Below are 15,686 nucleotides of genomic sequence, written 5' to 3' on the forward strand. Positions count from 1 at the left end.
TCAGATCACTTCATTGGCTCCATGTAGCGTCCCATATTAAGCTTGATGTGCATCTGCAGAGTGCTCTTTGGGTCACACATGGAGACACTTCAGGTCTGGCGGTGATGACTAGAGATCAAATCTCAGTCCAGACTCTTTTCACGTGGTGCCCCTTGCTGCCCACCTCCATTTGAACTTCTGCCCCCCCTCAGTGTGTTTGAGAAGCGTTTGAAGACCCTCTGGTTCTGTGAATTTCTGCCTAACCCTTAATGACTTTGGCAGGTTCTTGTCACTAAGGAAGTGCGGTTTCCTTCCCTGTTCTAAGCTCCTCGTTTGTGATGACAAATTTTGTCACCTTGTCCTGTCACCTCTGCTGCCACACCGTCCCCCAGATTGATGTCTACTCATTTATGTTGACCACTTTTGTAGGTCATTTTAGAAATTAAAGCGTTGACTAAGCAAATAAATGCAAATGTAACTGACCCCTGATTAAAATAAAAAAGTTAATTCCTGAGTTTGGCCCTCATCTCCTGCCTTCTGGAAGATTCCACCTGCTAATCTGGAGGAGAGCTGAATTATATGACCCAGCATGCACTGCACCAAAGGATATAAGGATGGATGAATGCAGAGAGCTCTACGCACACTCGTCTTCCATTATCATGATTTGTTTTATTTCTCAGCACATTTAGAAATGCCCAGTGGTCTTTCAGTCTCATCTCATGACGCCCATGATGGGCCTGCACATACCAACATCACTACTTCAGTGAAGCAGAGTGGAATTGGGGCCCCATCCAGGGTTGGTCCATCATAATACACTGTGGCAAGACCATAGTGGGCATGAAAACAGCAGAGAAGGCGGGGATCCTCAGACGTCCCACCTGAAAGTGTCTGACGGTACGTATGAACTCTCCATTAAGGTTGACAATTGGCTGTGATCTCCGGAGGTGGTATTGTAATATTGTCCCCCCCATCTTCCAAACCCAACACCCCCATCATACACAAGTGCAAATGTCAAGGAGTAGCACCAATGGGACACAAATGGCCACCATATGCAACACCCTCTAAAACTTCATGAGGGGTTTCCTAATTCCGACCTACACATGGTGACAGAAACAGTCCATTCGGAAGGGTGTCGTCAACCTCTCTGATCCTCGGCAAGTCTTCTGATGGCCTCCGCGACGTCACAAAGCCATTGTACTCGCTGACCACCCTCAGGGAGCGGTACTGTTTGTGGGACCCCTCTGCCTGGCCAATGTGGAAGGCTCGAAAGTCTGGCATGGCGTTTAACTCCAGGCTCTGCTGGAGACTCTTGTTCATGTAGCTTGGACTGGGATTGGCCGAAGACAGCGTCCTCTGGCTGCCGTTCAGGTAGATGGAACTGTCGTCCATGGAGTCCTTCCTGGAGTTCTCGGAGGAGCTGATGTTCCAGCTGCGGTAGGTGTAGGCCTTCCAGCCGGGACGCTTCTTACGGCGACACTGGCACTTGAGGATGCGTAGGAAGGCCCTCTTGAACTCCTTGCTTGAACACGGATAGATGATAGGATTCAAGCAGCTGTTGAAGTATCCCAGCCAGAAGATCACCTTAAAAATGGTGGGCGGTGCTCGGAGTTGAGTGAAGAAGGAGCCTGCGGAGGAAAAGAAAGGACAGGTGAGTGGAGCAGGAGCCCGGGATCAGGACTCAGGTGGTGAAACCTAATAGTGGAACCTCAGTTTAATACGAGAATCTATCTAGTTACTTATTTAGTGTTAAAAGGCAGATTTCCTCCTGGGGACGAATAAAGTTCTATCTATCTATCTATCTATCTATCTATCTATCTATCTATCTATCTATCTATCTATCTATCTATCTATCTATCTATCTATCTATCTATCTATCTATCTATCTATCTATCTATCTATCCTACCTACTATACCAAATTCTATCTATCTATCTATCTATCTATCTATCTATCTATCTATCTATCTATCTATCTATCTATCTATCTATCTATCTATCTATCTATCTATCTATCTATCTATCTATCTATCTATCCTACCTACTATACCAAATTCTATCTATCTATCTATCTATCTATCTATCTATCTATCTATCTATCTATCTATCTATCTATCTATCTATCTATCTATCTATCTATCTAATCCTGCCTACTATACCAAATTCTATCTATCTATCTATCTATCTATCTATCTATCTATCTATCTATCTATCTATCTATCTATCTATCTATCTATCTATCTATCTATCTATCTATCTATCTATCTATGTCTGTCTGTTAATTATCTGCTTTGTTTTCTATGCCCGAGTGATGTGCTTTGTGTCTTGTGTGCCCGTCACTGCCCTCAGCCCTATAAAGGTGACAGTCTCCCACAGTTCCTGGTGGTTCTTTTAAATGTGCCAGGGAGTTGGTGAGTTTTTTGTGTTATTTATTTATTTATTTATTGCTGTGTTTGTACTTTTGTGACATCTACAGATCTTTTGCCCTTCCGCTCCGCTGATGGACCATTCCCTGGAGTGTCTCACTACTTCATGCAGTTCCTTTTGTCTTTTGTGCTCTATGTATAAAGATTCCGTGTGTCCCTCTGTGTTATTAGCTGGGGTTTTTTGGTGGGATTTTCCCCCTCTAGTGGGCATTTTGTTCCTTTTCAGGACTTGCGTGCTTTGGGACTCTTGAGTGACATAACACAATATAAATGAATTTAGTATGAACCTTTTAAATGCCGTACACATCCAGTGCCGTATTTATTTGCTAGCTCTAAAGATCCGGAGGTATATTTTCATTTTAAATGTTTCAAATTTTGCATAACAGAACAATGGGGGTGCACACCTTCTAGAGCAATGCTCGAGGAAAGTCTTGAGTCGGTGGAAATGAGTTGAAAAATCCACACTGGCTGTGCTTGACCCTACAGCCTACTGAAGGTGACCACTGTTCCATGTCACAAATGATTCAAATCACATGTGACTGTGCACCGTTGTTTAACCCTGAATCTGAAAAATGTAGAAAAATGGATTCATCAGTTAAACTCAACCCAATAAACAGACATGAATCCCAGCTGCACAATCCTCACCGCCAGTTGTGTCTGCAAAGCCTCCTCACATAAACACACCTTTGAGGTGAGTGTCACATCTCCACCTCCAGGGGTCACTGCTGAGGCAAGCAGCACTACAGGGGTCCGCGTATCATCACAATCCAAAAGCTCCCCCTGACACGGCAGGCCCATGGGACCACCCAGCAGGCGCCTGTCAGACAGGATGCTGCCACCCCAGCGTTCAGGGGGATGCTCTTCCCATAATGGGGCAGTTACCTGCTGTGCTGATGCCACTGTAACAAACTTCCACATCTGGGTCCTGGCACAGAAAGGAGATTGTCATTGTCATCCCCTCCCTGACCTTCTGCTATCAAGGCCTCCTGGCCAGGTAAGGGAGTGGAGCCCACCCTGGACGCCCCTCCCAGTTTGGGTTATGTGGAGTTGGCTTGCTCTCCCTTTGTCTGTCCAGGTGCTCCGATTCCTCTTTAACGTGTTTGTTGAGTTGATCGGTCATTCTGAATCTGGGCCTGAGTGTGTGCGTGCGTGGGTGGGTGAGTGTGTGTGAACGGGTCCTCTAATGGACTGGCACCCTGCCCAGGGTTTGTTCCATTGTAGTTGTGCCATGCAGTGTTATAGGGTGGCATGGTGGTGCAGCAGTCAGTGCTGCTGTCTTGTTGTCCCAAAGTCTGTGGGGGTTTTGTTCTCTTCCAGATGCTCCCTACTTTTTCGTTTTTGTTTGCCACATCCAAAAAAACCAAAATGCCCATGTTAGATTGGTGCAATAATCACAAAGCGGCCCCCAGTATGTGTGAGTGTTGGCATGTGAGTGAGGAGTGTAAGTGTGCCCTGACTGCTGACCACACCATCCATCCATCATTCACACCTGCTTATCTGGCACAGGCTTACATGGCAGCTGCAGCCCCTCCCAGCAGACATCGGGGGCAATGCGGGAGCAACACTTGGATGGGACAGCAGCCCATCGCAGGGTGAACACACACACACACAGTGGGCCAATTCAACAATGCCACTTCACCAGGCCTCTACGTGAATAAAACGTAGGGTGTGAATGCCATAACAGATGGACTGGCATCCCGCCTAGGATGGAGGTACAAACTGCTCGGGATGGTTTTCAGTTCTTATCCCAGTTGTTGGTGAAAGGATAATGGATGGACTGGGGTAGACCTCATATCTTGAACAATTCATCCCCCAGTCCAAGAGGTGGCAGTGCTCTTCTTGCTTGGTTCCAGCTTGGACACCCGCATGGTGGCCTGGTTCCAGTACTTGAGAAGGACAGCCATGTCGGGGTCCTTGGGCACCACCAGAGGGTGCTGCCAGGAGAGGACCTCCCGGTTTTGTGCAGCTCCCGTTGTGCAAAGCCATAGCACTAGAAGTAAAATAAAAGGAGGGGTCTCATGTCACTCTAGGGGTCAGAGTCTGGAGGAAGAGGATGATGCTCGCTAAGGAGGAGGGCCGCACTGTGCCGGACTGAATATCGAGCCTGCTGAGGTGCTCTTGTATCATTAAAGAACTTTATCTGAACCTGCGACTGTTGGGGTTATGTCTGCAGTTCAGGTTCTGGGGTGCCCACTAGTGGTCACAAGGGGGACAATCCACATGGACTCAGGGAGAACATGCAGACTCCAGACAGGGTACATCTGGGAGTTGAACCCCAATCTCCTTGTTGAGCCATCGTGCTGCCCACAGGGCTCCGGAGTTTGAGCCCCCAACTTCACCTGTGAATCTCACCTCCTGGATGGCTGCTTGAGGTCTCACCAGGTGACAGCAGGTGACAGATGTCTGTGCCAGCCTGGAAGTGCCCTCACACGGCGACTCCATACTGGGTTGCGTCTTATTGCTATAAAAAGGACTTTGATGTCTCGTCGGACTTTCAAGTGTCTGTCTGTGCCCGACTCATGTCTGCAGGTGGCGCTCAATAAGAGTTTGTGCCACGACAGCCCATTCGGCAATGCAATAAATCATCACCAAAAACTGAAAACAACATAAACAGTGGAGTCTGCAGAAAGACACAATCCAAGATGCCAACGATGCCCCCCTGTCAGCCGTCTGGAGGGGTCTGCACACCATCACAGACTACAAAATGAAATCCCCTCGCGCATCCGCTGATGATCTGATTGACTAAAGCCCTCGAGTGACCTGCAGAGGCCCCCAGCATCTCCTCCGATCACCACCTGGACTTTCTTGTCAGGGGGGGCAAGACGTTTTCAAGGACCACCAGCACTTGGGCTCTCACCTGCTGCCCTGAAGCACCCTGCTCCCTAGGCCTGCCCCTCATGTTCAGTGGTCCATCTAATTGGTCAATAGGCCACCTGTCTGTTTCAAATCATCTACCATTGTGTCTGAAGACAGCCAGGCGCGCAACGATCACACACCTGCCGCTCGGACGTGTCGAGTCATAAAAACGTTTCAGCATTCGATCCTCTCTGTTATCTGAAATCTGTCAAAGACCCCCACGGTGGACATTCTTGGTGCCAGCTGATCAGTACAGGTTAGGGACATGTGGTCGGTCAGGGGAGGCAGGTGGAAAATCTAATAATGATAACATAAAATCAATGTGTCCGCTGGTCTGTGCTGTACATTGGTTTTCTATATGATTGTGATCGTTTTTATAGTTAAAATCGCTGAATTTGCGTGTTTCTTGTTCAGATACAGCGGAGAAACACGAGATGCAGCAGTGACAAGACAATCGAACCTCAGACTGCGCTCTCCCTCACAGACTGACGGGGTTGATGGCTGCGATTGGCGCGTGCCTGTCGCTGTCTCTCTGTATGTCGCCAATATAAGGTGTGCAGACACGTTTATTATACACCCTGACTGTTCGCAGTCTGGCTAATATCTTTAATGAATGTGTCTGACATATTTAGTCTCGCTGATCGGACATAAAACTGCAGCGAGAAGGCACAGGGGGTCACGGGGGTCTGCTGGAGCCAATCCCAGCCAGCACAGGGCGCAAGGCAGGAACAAATCCCGGGCAGGGCACCAGCCCACCGCATGGCACACACACACACCAAGCACACACTAGGGACAATTTCAGATCACCAATGCACCTAACTGGCATGTCTTTGTACTGTGGGAGGAAACCCACGCAGGCACGGGAAGAACACGGGGACGATCCGGGAAGCAAAACCCAGATGGGTCTCCTTACTGCAAGGCAGCAGCGCTACCACTGTGCCACCGTGCCGCCTCTTTACTTGTACTATTTCTATTTTACTGTTATACTGTATTGAGGATGACTTGTGTTCTGTGTATTGTATTGTATTGTATTGTATTGACCCCCTTCTTTTTGACACCCACTGCATGCCCAACCTACCTGGAAAGGGGTCTCTCTTTGAACTGCCTTTCCGGAGGTTTCTTCCTTTTTTTTTGGGAGTTCTTAGAGAGTCGAGGCTGGGGGGCTGTCAAGAGGCAGGGCCTGTTAAAGCCCATTGTGGCACTTCTTGTGTGATTTTGGGCTACAAAAATAAATATAAGGGCAGACGTGTCCAGAGGCAGAAGGACAAGAGGAAGGTGAAGAGAGTGGAACTGAGGAGAGGACCTCTGAATGTTGGCAATATGACTGGTAAGGGGAGAGAGTTAGCAGACATGATGGAGAGAAGGAAGGTTGATATATTGTGTGTGAAGAGACTAAATGGAAGGGGAGTAAGGCCAGTGGATCAGAGGAGGATTCAAATTGTTCTATCATAGTGTGGAAGGGAGGAGAAATGGAGTAGGAGTTAATCTGAAGGAACAGCACGTCAAGAGTGCCAGACAGAGTGAGGATGATGAAGCTTGAAATTGGAGGTGTGATGATGAATGTTATTATATTGTGAATTTCCCCTTGGGATTAATAAAGTATATCTATCTATCTATCTATCTATCTATCTATCTATCTATCTATCTATCTATCTATCTATCTATCTATCTATCTATCTATCTATCTATCTATCTATCTATCTATCTATCTATCTATCTATCTATCTATCTGCGCATATGCACCGCAAGTTGGGTGTGTGATGGGTGAGAAATAAGATTTCTGGAGTGAGTTGGATGAAGTGATGAACAGAGAGTGCTGATTGGAGCGGATTTCAATGGACATGTTGGTGAAGGGAACAGAGGAGATGAGGAGGTGATGGGTAGGTATGGTGTCAAGGAGAGGAATGAAGAAGGTCAGAGGATAGTGGATTTTGCCTAAAGGATGGACATGGCTGTGGTGAATACATATTTTAAGAAGAAGGATGAACATAGGGTGACGTACAAGAGTGGAGGAAGATGCACACAGGTAGATGACATCCTATGCAGAAGAGTCCATCTGAAGGAGATTAAAGACTGCAAAGTGGTGGCAGGGGAAAGTGTAGTTAAACAGCATAGGATGGTGGTCTGTAGGATGACATTGGAGACTAAGAAGAGGAGGAGAGTGAGGGCAGAGCCAAGGATCAAATGGTGGGAGTTGAAAAAGGAAGACTGCAAGTTTGAGTTTAGGGAGGAGGTGATAATGGCACTGGGTGGCAGTGAAGAGTCACCAGACAGCAGACGTAGTAAGGGTGACAGCAAGAAGGGTGCTTGGCGTGACATCTGGACAAAGGAAGGAGGAAAAGGAAACCTGGTGGTGGAATGTGGAAATACAGGAGAGTATACAGAGGAAGAGGATGGCAAAGAAGAAGTGGGATAGTCAGAGAGCTGCAGAAAGTAGACAAGAATACAAGGAGATAAGGCGCAAGGTGAAGAGAGAGGTGGCGAAGGCTAAAGAAAAGGCGTGTGATGAGTTGTATGAGAGGTTGGACACTAAGGAAGGAGAAAAGGACCGGTGGGCTACAGAGAGGGGCCGAGGTGGGAAAGATGAGCAGCAGGTTAGGGTGATAAAGGATAAAGATGGAAACATACTCACAAGCGAGGAGAGTGTGATGAGCAGATGGAAAGAGGACTTTGAGAGGCTGATGAATGAAGAGAATGAGAGAGAGAGAAGAGGTTGGATGATGTGGAGATAGTGAATCAGGAAGTGCAATGGATTAGCAAGGAGGAAGTAAGGACAGCGATGAAGAGGATGAAGAATGGAAAAGCCGTTGGTCCAGGTGACATAGCTGTGGAAGCATGGAGGTGTTTAGGAGAGATGGCAGTGAAGTTTTTAAACAGATTGTTTAATGGAATCTTGGAAAGTGAGAGGATGTCTGAGGAGTGGAGAAGAAGTGGACTGGTGGGCCGATATTTAAGAATAAGGGGGATGTGCAGGACTGCAGTAACTACAGGGGGGTAAAATTGATGAGCCACAGCATGAAGTTATGGGAAAGAGTAGTGGAAGATCAGTTAAGAAGTGAGGTGATGATTAGTGAGCAGCAGGATGGTGTCATGTCAGGAAAGAGCACCACAGATGTGATGTTTGCTCTGAGGATGTTGATGGAGAAGTTTAAAGAAGGCCAGAAGGAGTCGCATTGCGTCTTTGTGGACCTGGAGAAAGCATATGACAGGGTGACTGAGAGGAGCTGTGGTATTGTATGAGGAAGTCAGGAGTAGCAGAGAAGTACGTAAGAGTGGTAGAGGATATGTACGAGGGAAGTGTGACCGTGGTGAGGTCTGTGGTGGGAGTGACGGAGGTGAGATTACATCAGGGATCGGCTCTGAGCCCTTTCTTATTTGCAGTGGTGATGGACAGGTTGACAGACGAGATCAGACAGGAGACCCCGTGGACTGTGATGTCTGCTGATGACATTGTGATCTGCAGGCTGAGGAGACCCTGGAGAGGTGGAGATATGAGAGGAGAGGAATGAAGGTCAGTAGGTCCACCAAGACAGAATACATGTGTGTGAATGAGAGGGAGGTCAGTGGAATGGTGAGGATGATGGGAGTAGAGTTGGCGAAGGTGGATGAGTTTAAATACTTGGTGATCAACAGTACAGAGTAACGGGGATTGTGGAAGAGAAGTGAAGAAGAGAGTGCAGGCAGTGGGTGAGTGGAGTGGGTGGAGAAGAGTGTCAGGAGTGATTGGTGACAGACGGGTATCAGCAAGAGTGACAGGGAAGGTCTACAGGACGGTAGTGAAACCAGCTGTGTTATATGGGCTGGAGATGGTGGCACAGGAGACAGAGCTGGAGGTGGCAGAGTTAAAGATGTTAAGATTGGCATTGGGTGTGACGAGGATGGTCAGGATTAGAAATGAGGACATTAGAGGGTCAGCTCAGGTGGGACGGTTGGGAGACAAAGTCAGAGAGGCGAGATTGCATTGGTTTGGACATGTGCAGAGGAGAGATGAGGGGTATGTTGGGAGATGGATGCTAAGGATAGAGCTGCCAGGCAAGAGGAGAAGAGGAAGGCCAAAGAGAAGGTTTATGGATGTGCTGAGAGAGGACATGATGGTGGTGGGGGTGACAGAGCAAGATGACGAGGACAGGAAGAGATGGAAGAAGATGATCTGCTGTGGTGACCACTAACAGGAGCAGCCGAAAGAAAAAGAAAGAAGATAACAGGTGATGGGTTAAGGACCACAGCCGTTGCCCCCCACTGTTAACCAAGCCTGCTATCACCACTGGCTCACTGTCTTGGAGTCATAAAGCCGCTTTGAAGCCCCCCCTCTGGCCTTTGCCCCCAAACCCACCTTTTCATATCCCCTCTTTCTGGCCTTTGGCTCCATTGAATCCCCTGTGACTTCTTTGCTGATCCCAAGCTTACCTTTCTAATCGAGGCCCTCTGCCCTTAGGATAAAGCGAGATGTCTGAAAGTCAATCAGCAGACCAACATGAGTGGTTCGGACCACCCTCGGCCTCACGAGCAGAGCACAGCAGGAGTTTTGTGCAGCAGAGAAGCTCTGATGGCTGGAAATCACAAATCGAGAAGCTCAGATCCCACGTTGATTATTTATGGATTGTGCAGCATGGTGGCACAGTGGTTAGCGCTGCATTCCCACACCCCTGGGTTCAAATCCCCACCTGGTCACCGCATGCATTGAGACTGCAAGTCCTTCCTAAGTCTCCAGAGGTTTTTCTTCGATATTCGGGGACCCCCAAAGTCACAGTAGTGTTACTGTTTTTATTTTCCACATCATACGGGTTTCCCCCCCGCCCCACACATCACACATCACAAGCAGATTGGATCGCATGGTCCCTCTAAATTGTGTTTGAATGACTGTGCCCTGGGGTGGGCTGGCGTCCCATGCAGGATTGGGTTCCAGTGCTGCCAGGAAAAACTTTGACCCCTAAAGACAAACCCATTGAAGTAGCTGAGTGACAGTAAATATGGCTGGCCGGCTGCATTGTTCACGTGACATTAAGCACATTTTAGCTGTGCAAGCAGCGGACTGAGAAAGTACCAAGACCCCCTTCACTTTTTACACGTTATGGTGGTGCAGATTTCATCTTCAATGGATAAATTGGCAAAACTCCAGTCAATACCCCATACTAACAAAAAAGAAAGGTTTGCAAATTAATGAAAAATCAAAACGTGAAATTTCTCATTCCTAGAAGTGTTCAGAGGCCTTGCTGTGGGTTCTCTGGTCCATCCTGTTTGCTTCAGTTCTCCTTGAGATGTTCCTAGAACTTGACTGGAGTGGCTGACTGAATTGATTGGATGTCGTATAGAAAGGCACACGTCTACTTGTGTATAGAAGGTCCACAGGTCACAAACCAAACCATGAAGCCCCAGGAACTCTCTGGAGACCTCCACGATAAAACTGTGGTGAGGCACAGGGCAGGACCAGAGGACCACACCATTTCTGAAGCTTTGACTGTCCTCAGGTGCACAGTGGACTCAGGAATTGTCAAATGGAAGACGTTTGGAACCATAAGGAGTTGGCCATCTGTCCAAACCGAGTAACCAGGTAAGAATGGCCAAGAACCCAATGATCACTCTAACAGCCCTTCAGGACCCCTCTGCTGAGATAGAAGGACGTGTCAGAACATCTCAGCAGTGCTCCATCAATCAGGCGTATCCAGATGGAAGCCCCTCTTGAATAAAAGGCGTGTGGCACATTAAAGGACTTTGAGAGTTGAAGGAAAAAAGATTCTCTGGTCTGATGAGACAAAGTGAAGTCTTTGGGCAGAGCTGCAAGCACCATGTCTGGAGAAGACCAGGCACTGCTCATCGGCCAGCTATGGTGAAGCATGGTGATGGCAGCATCAGAAAGAAAAGAACACTGGTCAGAACTGAGGGAAGGATGAATCGAGCCAAATACAGAGACCTCAGACTGGGGTGACGGACTGTTCAGTGACCAGAAGAATGTCGTGCCAAGACAACGCTGGCGTGGTCCTGCCAAACCCTTACGAGAACATGTGTGGAGAGACCTGGAGATGGCAGTTTGCAGATGCTACCCATCCAATCTGCCAGGGAGAATGAGATAAACTGCCCAAATATTGCTGGGCAAAGCTTGTAGAGGCTTATCAAGGCGAGACTTTATTTGGTTAAGGTCCTTATATCTGCTTTGTGTAACCGACTACAGTAAGAACTATCTGAGAGCAAATCCAACCAAAACACAGACCACTGCTTTCCATCTGCGCCACTGGGAAGCAAACAAGAAACTACAAATTATCTGGAATGATACGCCACTTGAACACCATCTGAACACTACGTATCTCAGAAGTCCCCCTCGACCGGTCCCTGACCTACAGAGCTCATGTGGAAAAGATGAAACTCAGCGCTCGTAACAACATCCTCAGAAAAATAGCCAACACCAAATGGGGTGCCAACCCTACCACCCTGTGCTCCACTGCAGAATATGCATTTCTAGTTTGGGAGCAGTCATCACATGCCAAACAACTTGACCCTGTGCTGAATGAGAGCCGTCGCTACATCACAGGATGCCTAAAACTGACACCCATCAACGTCCTCTACATCTTGGCTGGCATTGCTCCCCCAGGCATAAGAAGAAATGTAGCGAAAGCAGCTAGAGGACCCCAGTCACCCACTGTACGGCCATATCAATGTCGCCAGATGCCTCAAATCTCGTAAAAGCTTCATGCTCGAGAGACCTCTATGCTCAACGGCAGCAGCAACAAGGTTGGACTTATGGCACAAGCACAGCAGAAACATCAGCACAGTCAATGGCATTAGCACAGAAGGGAGAGAACATCTACCCGCTGGTGGGACCTAGACTGGGCGACATGGAAAACCCTGAACCTCCTGCACACCAGGACTGGCAGATCCAAAGTCAACATGACCAAGTGGGGATACTCTGATGACAGCGACCGGTGCGACGCACCATGGAGGACCTCACCGTGGCCACCGAGAGAGCCATAGCCTGTGCTCGCCAGTGCAATGGCATATGAAACTTTTGGTTTTAAGGACTTGAGAAGAAGGCAAGACTCAAAGGTGGAATTGGTGCCAAAGGGGTGCAGGTTGAAGGGTCTGAATACGTCCATGAAGGAGAGATTTCAGTTTGTGATTCTGAAAAAAATTTGCAAGCCTTTCCTAAAACCTGTCACCACTTTGTCATTATGAGTGTAGATTGATGGGCAAAAATGGGCACAGATTTAAAATGAAATCTACGGCACAAAATGTGCAGAAAGTGAAGGAAGGGGTCTCGCTACTTTCTGAATGCGCTCTAAATGATAAGACGGGGCTCATCAGTAATGTTTGGCAGGTCGGGTTCTTGAGGGCCGTGACGACGCTAACTGCCGGTCACTGAGCCGTGTCGTTCGAGCCTGCGGTGGGCATCACTCACCTAAAACTCATCCCCTTGCTTTTCATCTCCTCAGGCTCTCCTTAATTGAAGACAGGATCCTGCCTTGATCTCACCAGCTTTATGGACAAGCAGGTCAGAGGTCAGCACACCCCCGGAGTTCAAGCCGAGTTGAAAGGTTGTGGTGGGCGCAGGACATCTGAGTGCAGGCGGCAGAGAAGAAGCACAAGGGTCACGGGGTCAGCAAATGGGGGCTGCAGGAGCAGCTTTGCCTATCTGACATTAGTGGGCTGCCTGCCCAGTTACAATTCACTTCGGCGGCACCTCGAACCTTGAAATTTGGGGGGGTTGCATTGTGGGTGCCGGCCCACCCAGCTCTTTACATTCCTCTTCTCTGTGTGGGATAGAGACCCCTACTGTCTGTGGGTCCTCAAGCACCCTACTGTTATTTGTAGCAGTTCCTTGGCATAACAGGACTTACGATTCCATGAGATCTTACTTGTTACGACTGAAACACAATTCAAGTTCCTTCCTTCATTTTAAACGTTTGGCTTGACTTCCTGTCATACATTTCATATGTGTTGCCATTTTGTTTATTGTTGTGGGCGCCGCCACTTTGGGACTTGGCGAGACGCAGCCACTGGTTGCTTGCAGAGACTCGATGTTGTGGTTGTTAATTACACGACATTTGGAAAAGTCATCACCATGGATATTGCATCATCATGGTTGCTAGGGGAGACGCAGTATCAGAAGTCACACGTCATGATGCTGATTACATGACATTTTAAAAAGCGGCTGCCACTGATAACCAATCACGCTTGTTGCTAGGGGAGTTGTGCATCGTGACGTCAGTTATAAGTCGTTTTCAAAAGTGGTCGCTATGGAAATTGCATCATCCTGGTTGCTACGGGAGACGCGGTACCAGAAGTCGGCTCATCATAATGTTAATTACGCAACATTTCAAAAAGTCGCTGCCATGGATATTGTATCGCCTGAGATTATGGATAACCCTAAAGCCCTAGTGTGTGTTCTCTGAAGCAATATTCCAGTTTGAAACTTCAACATTTCTTTTCTCGATTGTGATTTAGGGTTAACGTTTTGGTTACCGTTTTTGGCATGTGTGTCCGAGTATCTCCTCACGGGTTCATTCAAGGTATGTAATACCCTGCTGGGACAGGAGGGGGTGCTGACGCTGACATGTATTTCTCAGCACAGAGAAACCCCCCCAGTAAGGACACTTAGCCCCGCCCCTTCTGGTCCAGGTGCGATAAGAAGCCCGGCCACCCAGAAGGAGGCAGACGGCCGGACGGAGCTCCCTGAAAACACCCAGATACTGACGGCTGAAGAGCCTGCTAATGTTCCTTTGTTGATACGCTCAGTTTTGAAGCCAAAAGGACGTTTATTTTATTTTGGCCAGCAGAATTAAATGGGATGATCTGGTTGGTGTCCCAACTGCTCTTTGGTCTTTGTCCTGTCATTCCAGCACTCGGCCACATAATCTTTCTGGTTACAGACCAGTTTCTGACTTTAGATGTCATTTCCATTCTCCTGGTCCTGATCTGTTCCTAAATTCTGCTGTTTCTTTAGCTGTACAGACAGTGCAGGTCTTTTGTGAGGTTGTGTTTTACATAAATAATGGGGTTTCAGCATGAAAGGAGCTATATAAAATGAAACCTGATTCTCCATTAAAGACCACCTATGAGACACATTTCTCCTGAACTTGTCATTTGGAGATTTTGCATTGTCATGATTTGCCATTTATAATCTCGGCTGCAAGGCTCCAACTACAACACTGAGACAAAATCAGCCTGGCCCCAAACTCAAGGAGCAGCCCTTGTGGCCTGCACAGCCCAAAAGGGAAAAAAAGATCACAATAGAGAGGGGAAACCGTGAAACCCCTGGCTCACAATAATTAATACATACAATGGAACCTCGGGTAATGACTGTAATTCGTTCCAAAACTCTGGTTGCAACCCGATTTGGTCGTGACCTGAAGTAATTTCCCCCACAGGATTGTATGTAAATACAATTAATCTGTTCCAGACCATACAAACTGTATGTAAATATATATTTTTTAAAGATTTTTAAGCACAAAAATTATCTATCTTACTAAACCACAGTTAATTTATGCACGGTGGACGCACCAAGGCGCATGCGTACTGCGCCATGGCGCCCGCACCAGAGTCAAACGCAGCGGCCTCCCAGAGTCAGTAGATGGTGCCCAAACAACACAACCTGTAGGGTCAAACGCAGGAACGAAGGCGCCCACACAAAGAAACCGCTTTAGTTCAAATAGGGTTATTCAATTAAATGGAAACTTTACTATGCCCACGACTTGTGAACTAAACCTGAGGTAAAGCGTGCACGCCAGGTTGTACAACCGCCTGGACAATGAACGAGCGCGCCCACAACGCGCTTTTGACACACCACAGGCAAAGGAGGCACGTATCCAAATGGAGGGAGCTCAACGATTAGTAATACAAACATGAGCCTGTATGGCTACGACCTGTAAACGAGCCCGTATGGATACAAATGATGAACGAAGGCACCCACACAAAGAAACCGCTTTAGTTCAAATAGGGCTATTGAATTAAATTGAAACTTTACCATGCCTACGACCTGTGAACTACACCTGAGGTAAAGCGTGCACGCCAGGTTGTACAACCGCCTGGATGTGACCGCCCACACCACCGCATATACCCTCCATGATATTTCATCACGCAGCGGCTTCCCACCGAGACGCATATTGCACCGTGGCGCATGCCCCAGACTCAAACAGAGCGGCTTCCCAGAGTCAGTAGGTGGCGCCCAAACAACACAACCTGTTCACTACACTTGCTCTAATCCACTGTGCCAGTAATATTGATCACATAACGGTTACAGACTCAAACCCAGCGGCTTCCCTGACTCAGTGGCTGGCACACGAACACCACAACCTGTAAACTAAACTTGCTGTGCTCCACTCTGCCAGCAGTCGGTGTCAGCAAAGGCAGCAGAATCACGTCTCCACAAAATGAAACCGCTTTAGTACAGATATGCTTATTTAATTAAATGACATTTCCCAGACGCACCCACCCTCCAT

General features: G+C 47.8%; 1 protein-coding gene across 1 annotated transcript in view; it reads right to left on the reverse strand.

Moving 5' to 3' along the window:
- Window positions 1-275: 275 nt before the first annotated feature.
- Window positions 276-15,686, reverse strand: part of LOC114660464 (alpha-1A adrenergic receptor-like) — a 54,554-nt gene continuing 39,143 nt past the window's right edge. Inside the window, exon 2 of the mRNA XM_028813174.2 lies at window positions 276-1,604. Coding sequence (XP_028669007.1) covers window positions 1,063-1,604 — 542 coding nt within the window. The 3' untranslated portion in view covers window positions 276-1,062. The remainder of the gene's footprint in view (window positions 1,605-15,686) is intronic.

This window comes from Erpetoichthys calabaricus, chromosome 11 (genome assembly GCF_900747795.2).
Source record: "Erpetoichthys calabaricus chromosome 11, fErpCal1.3, whole genome shotgun sequence".
Taxonomy (NCBI): Eukaryota; Metazoa; Chordata; class Cladistia; order Polypteriformes; family Polypteridae; genus Erpetoichthys; species Erpetoichthys calabaricus.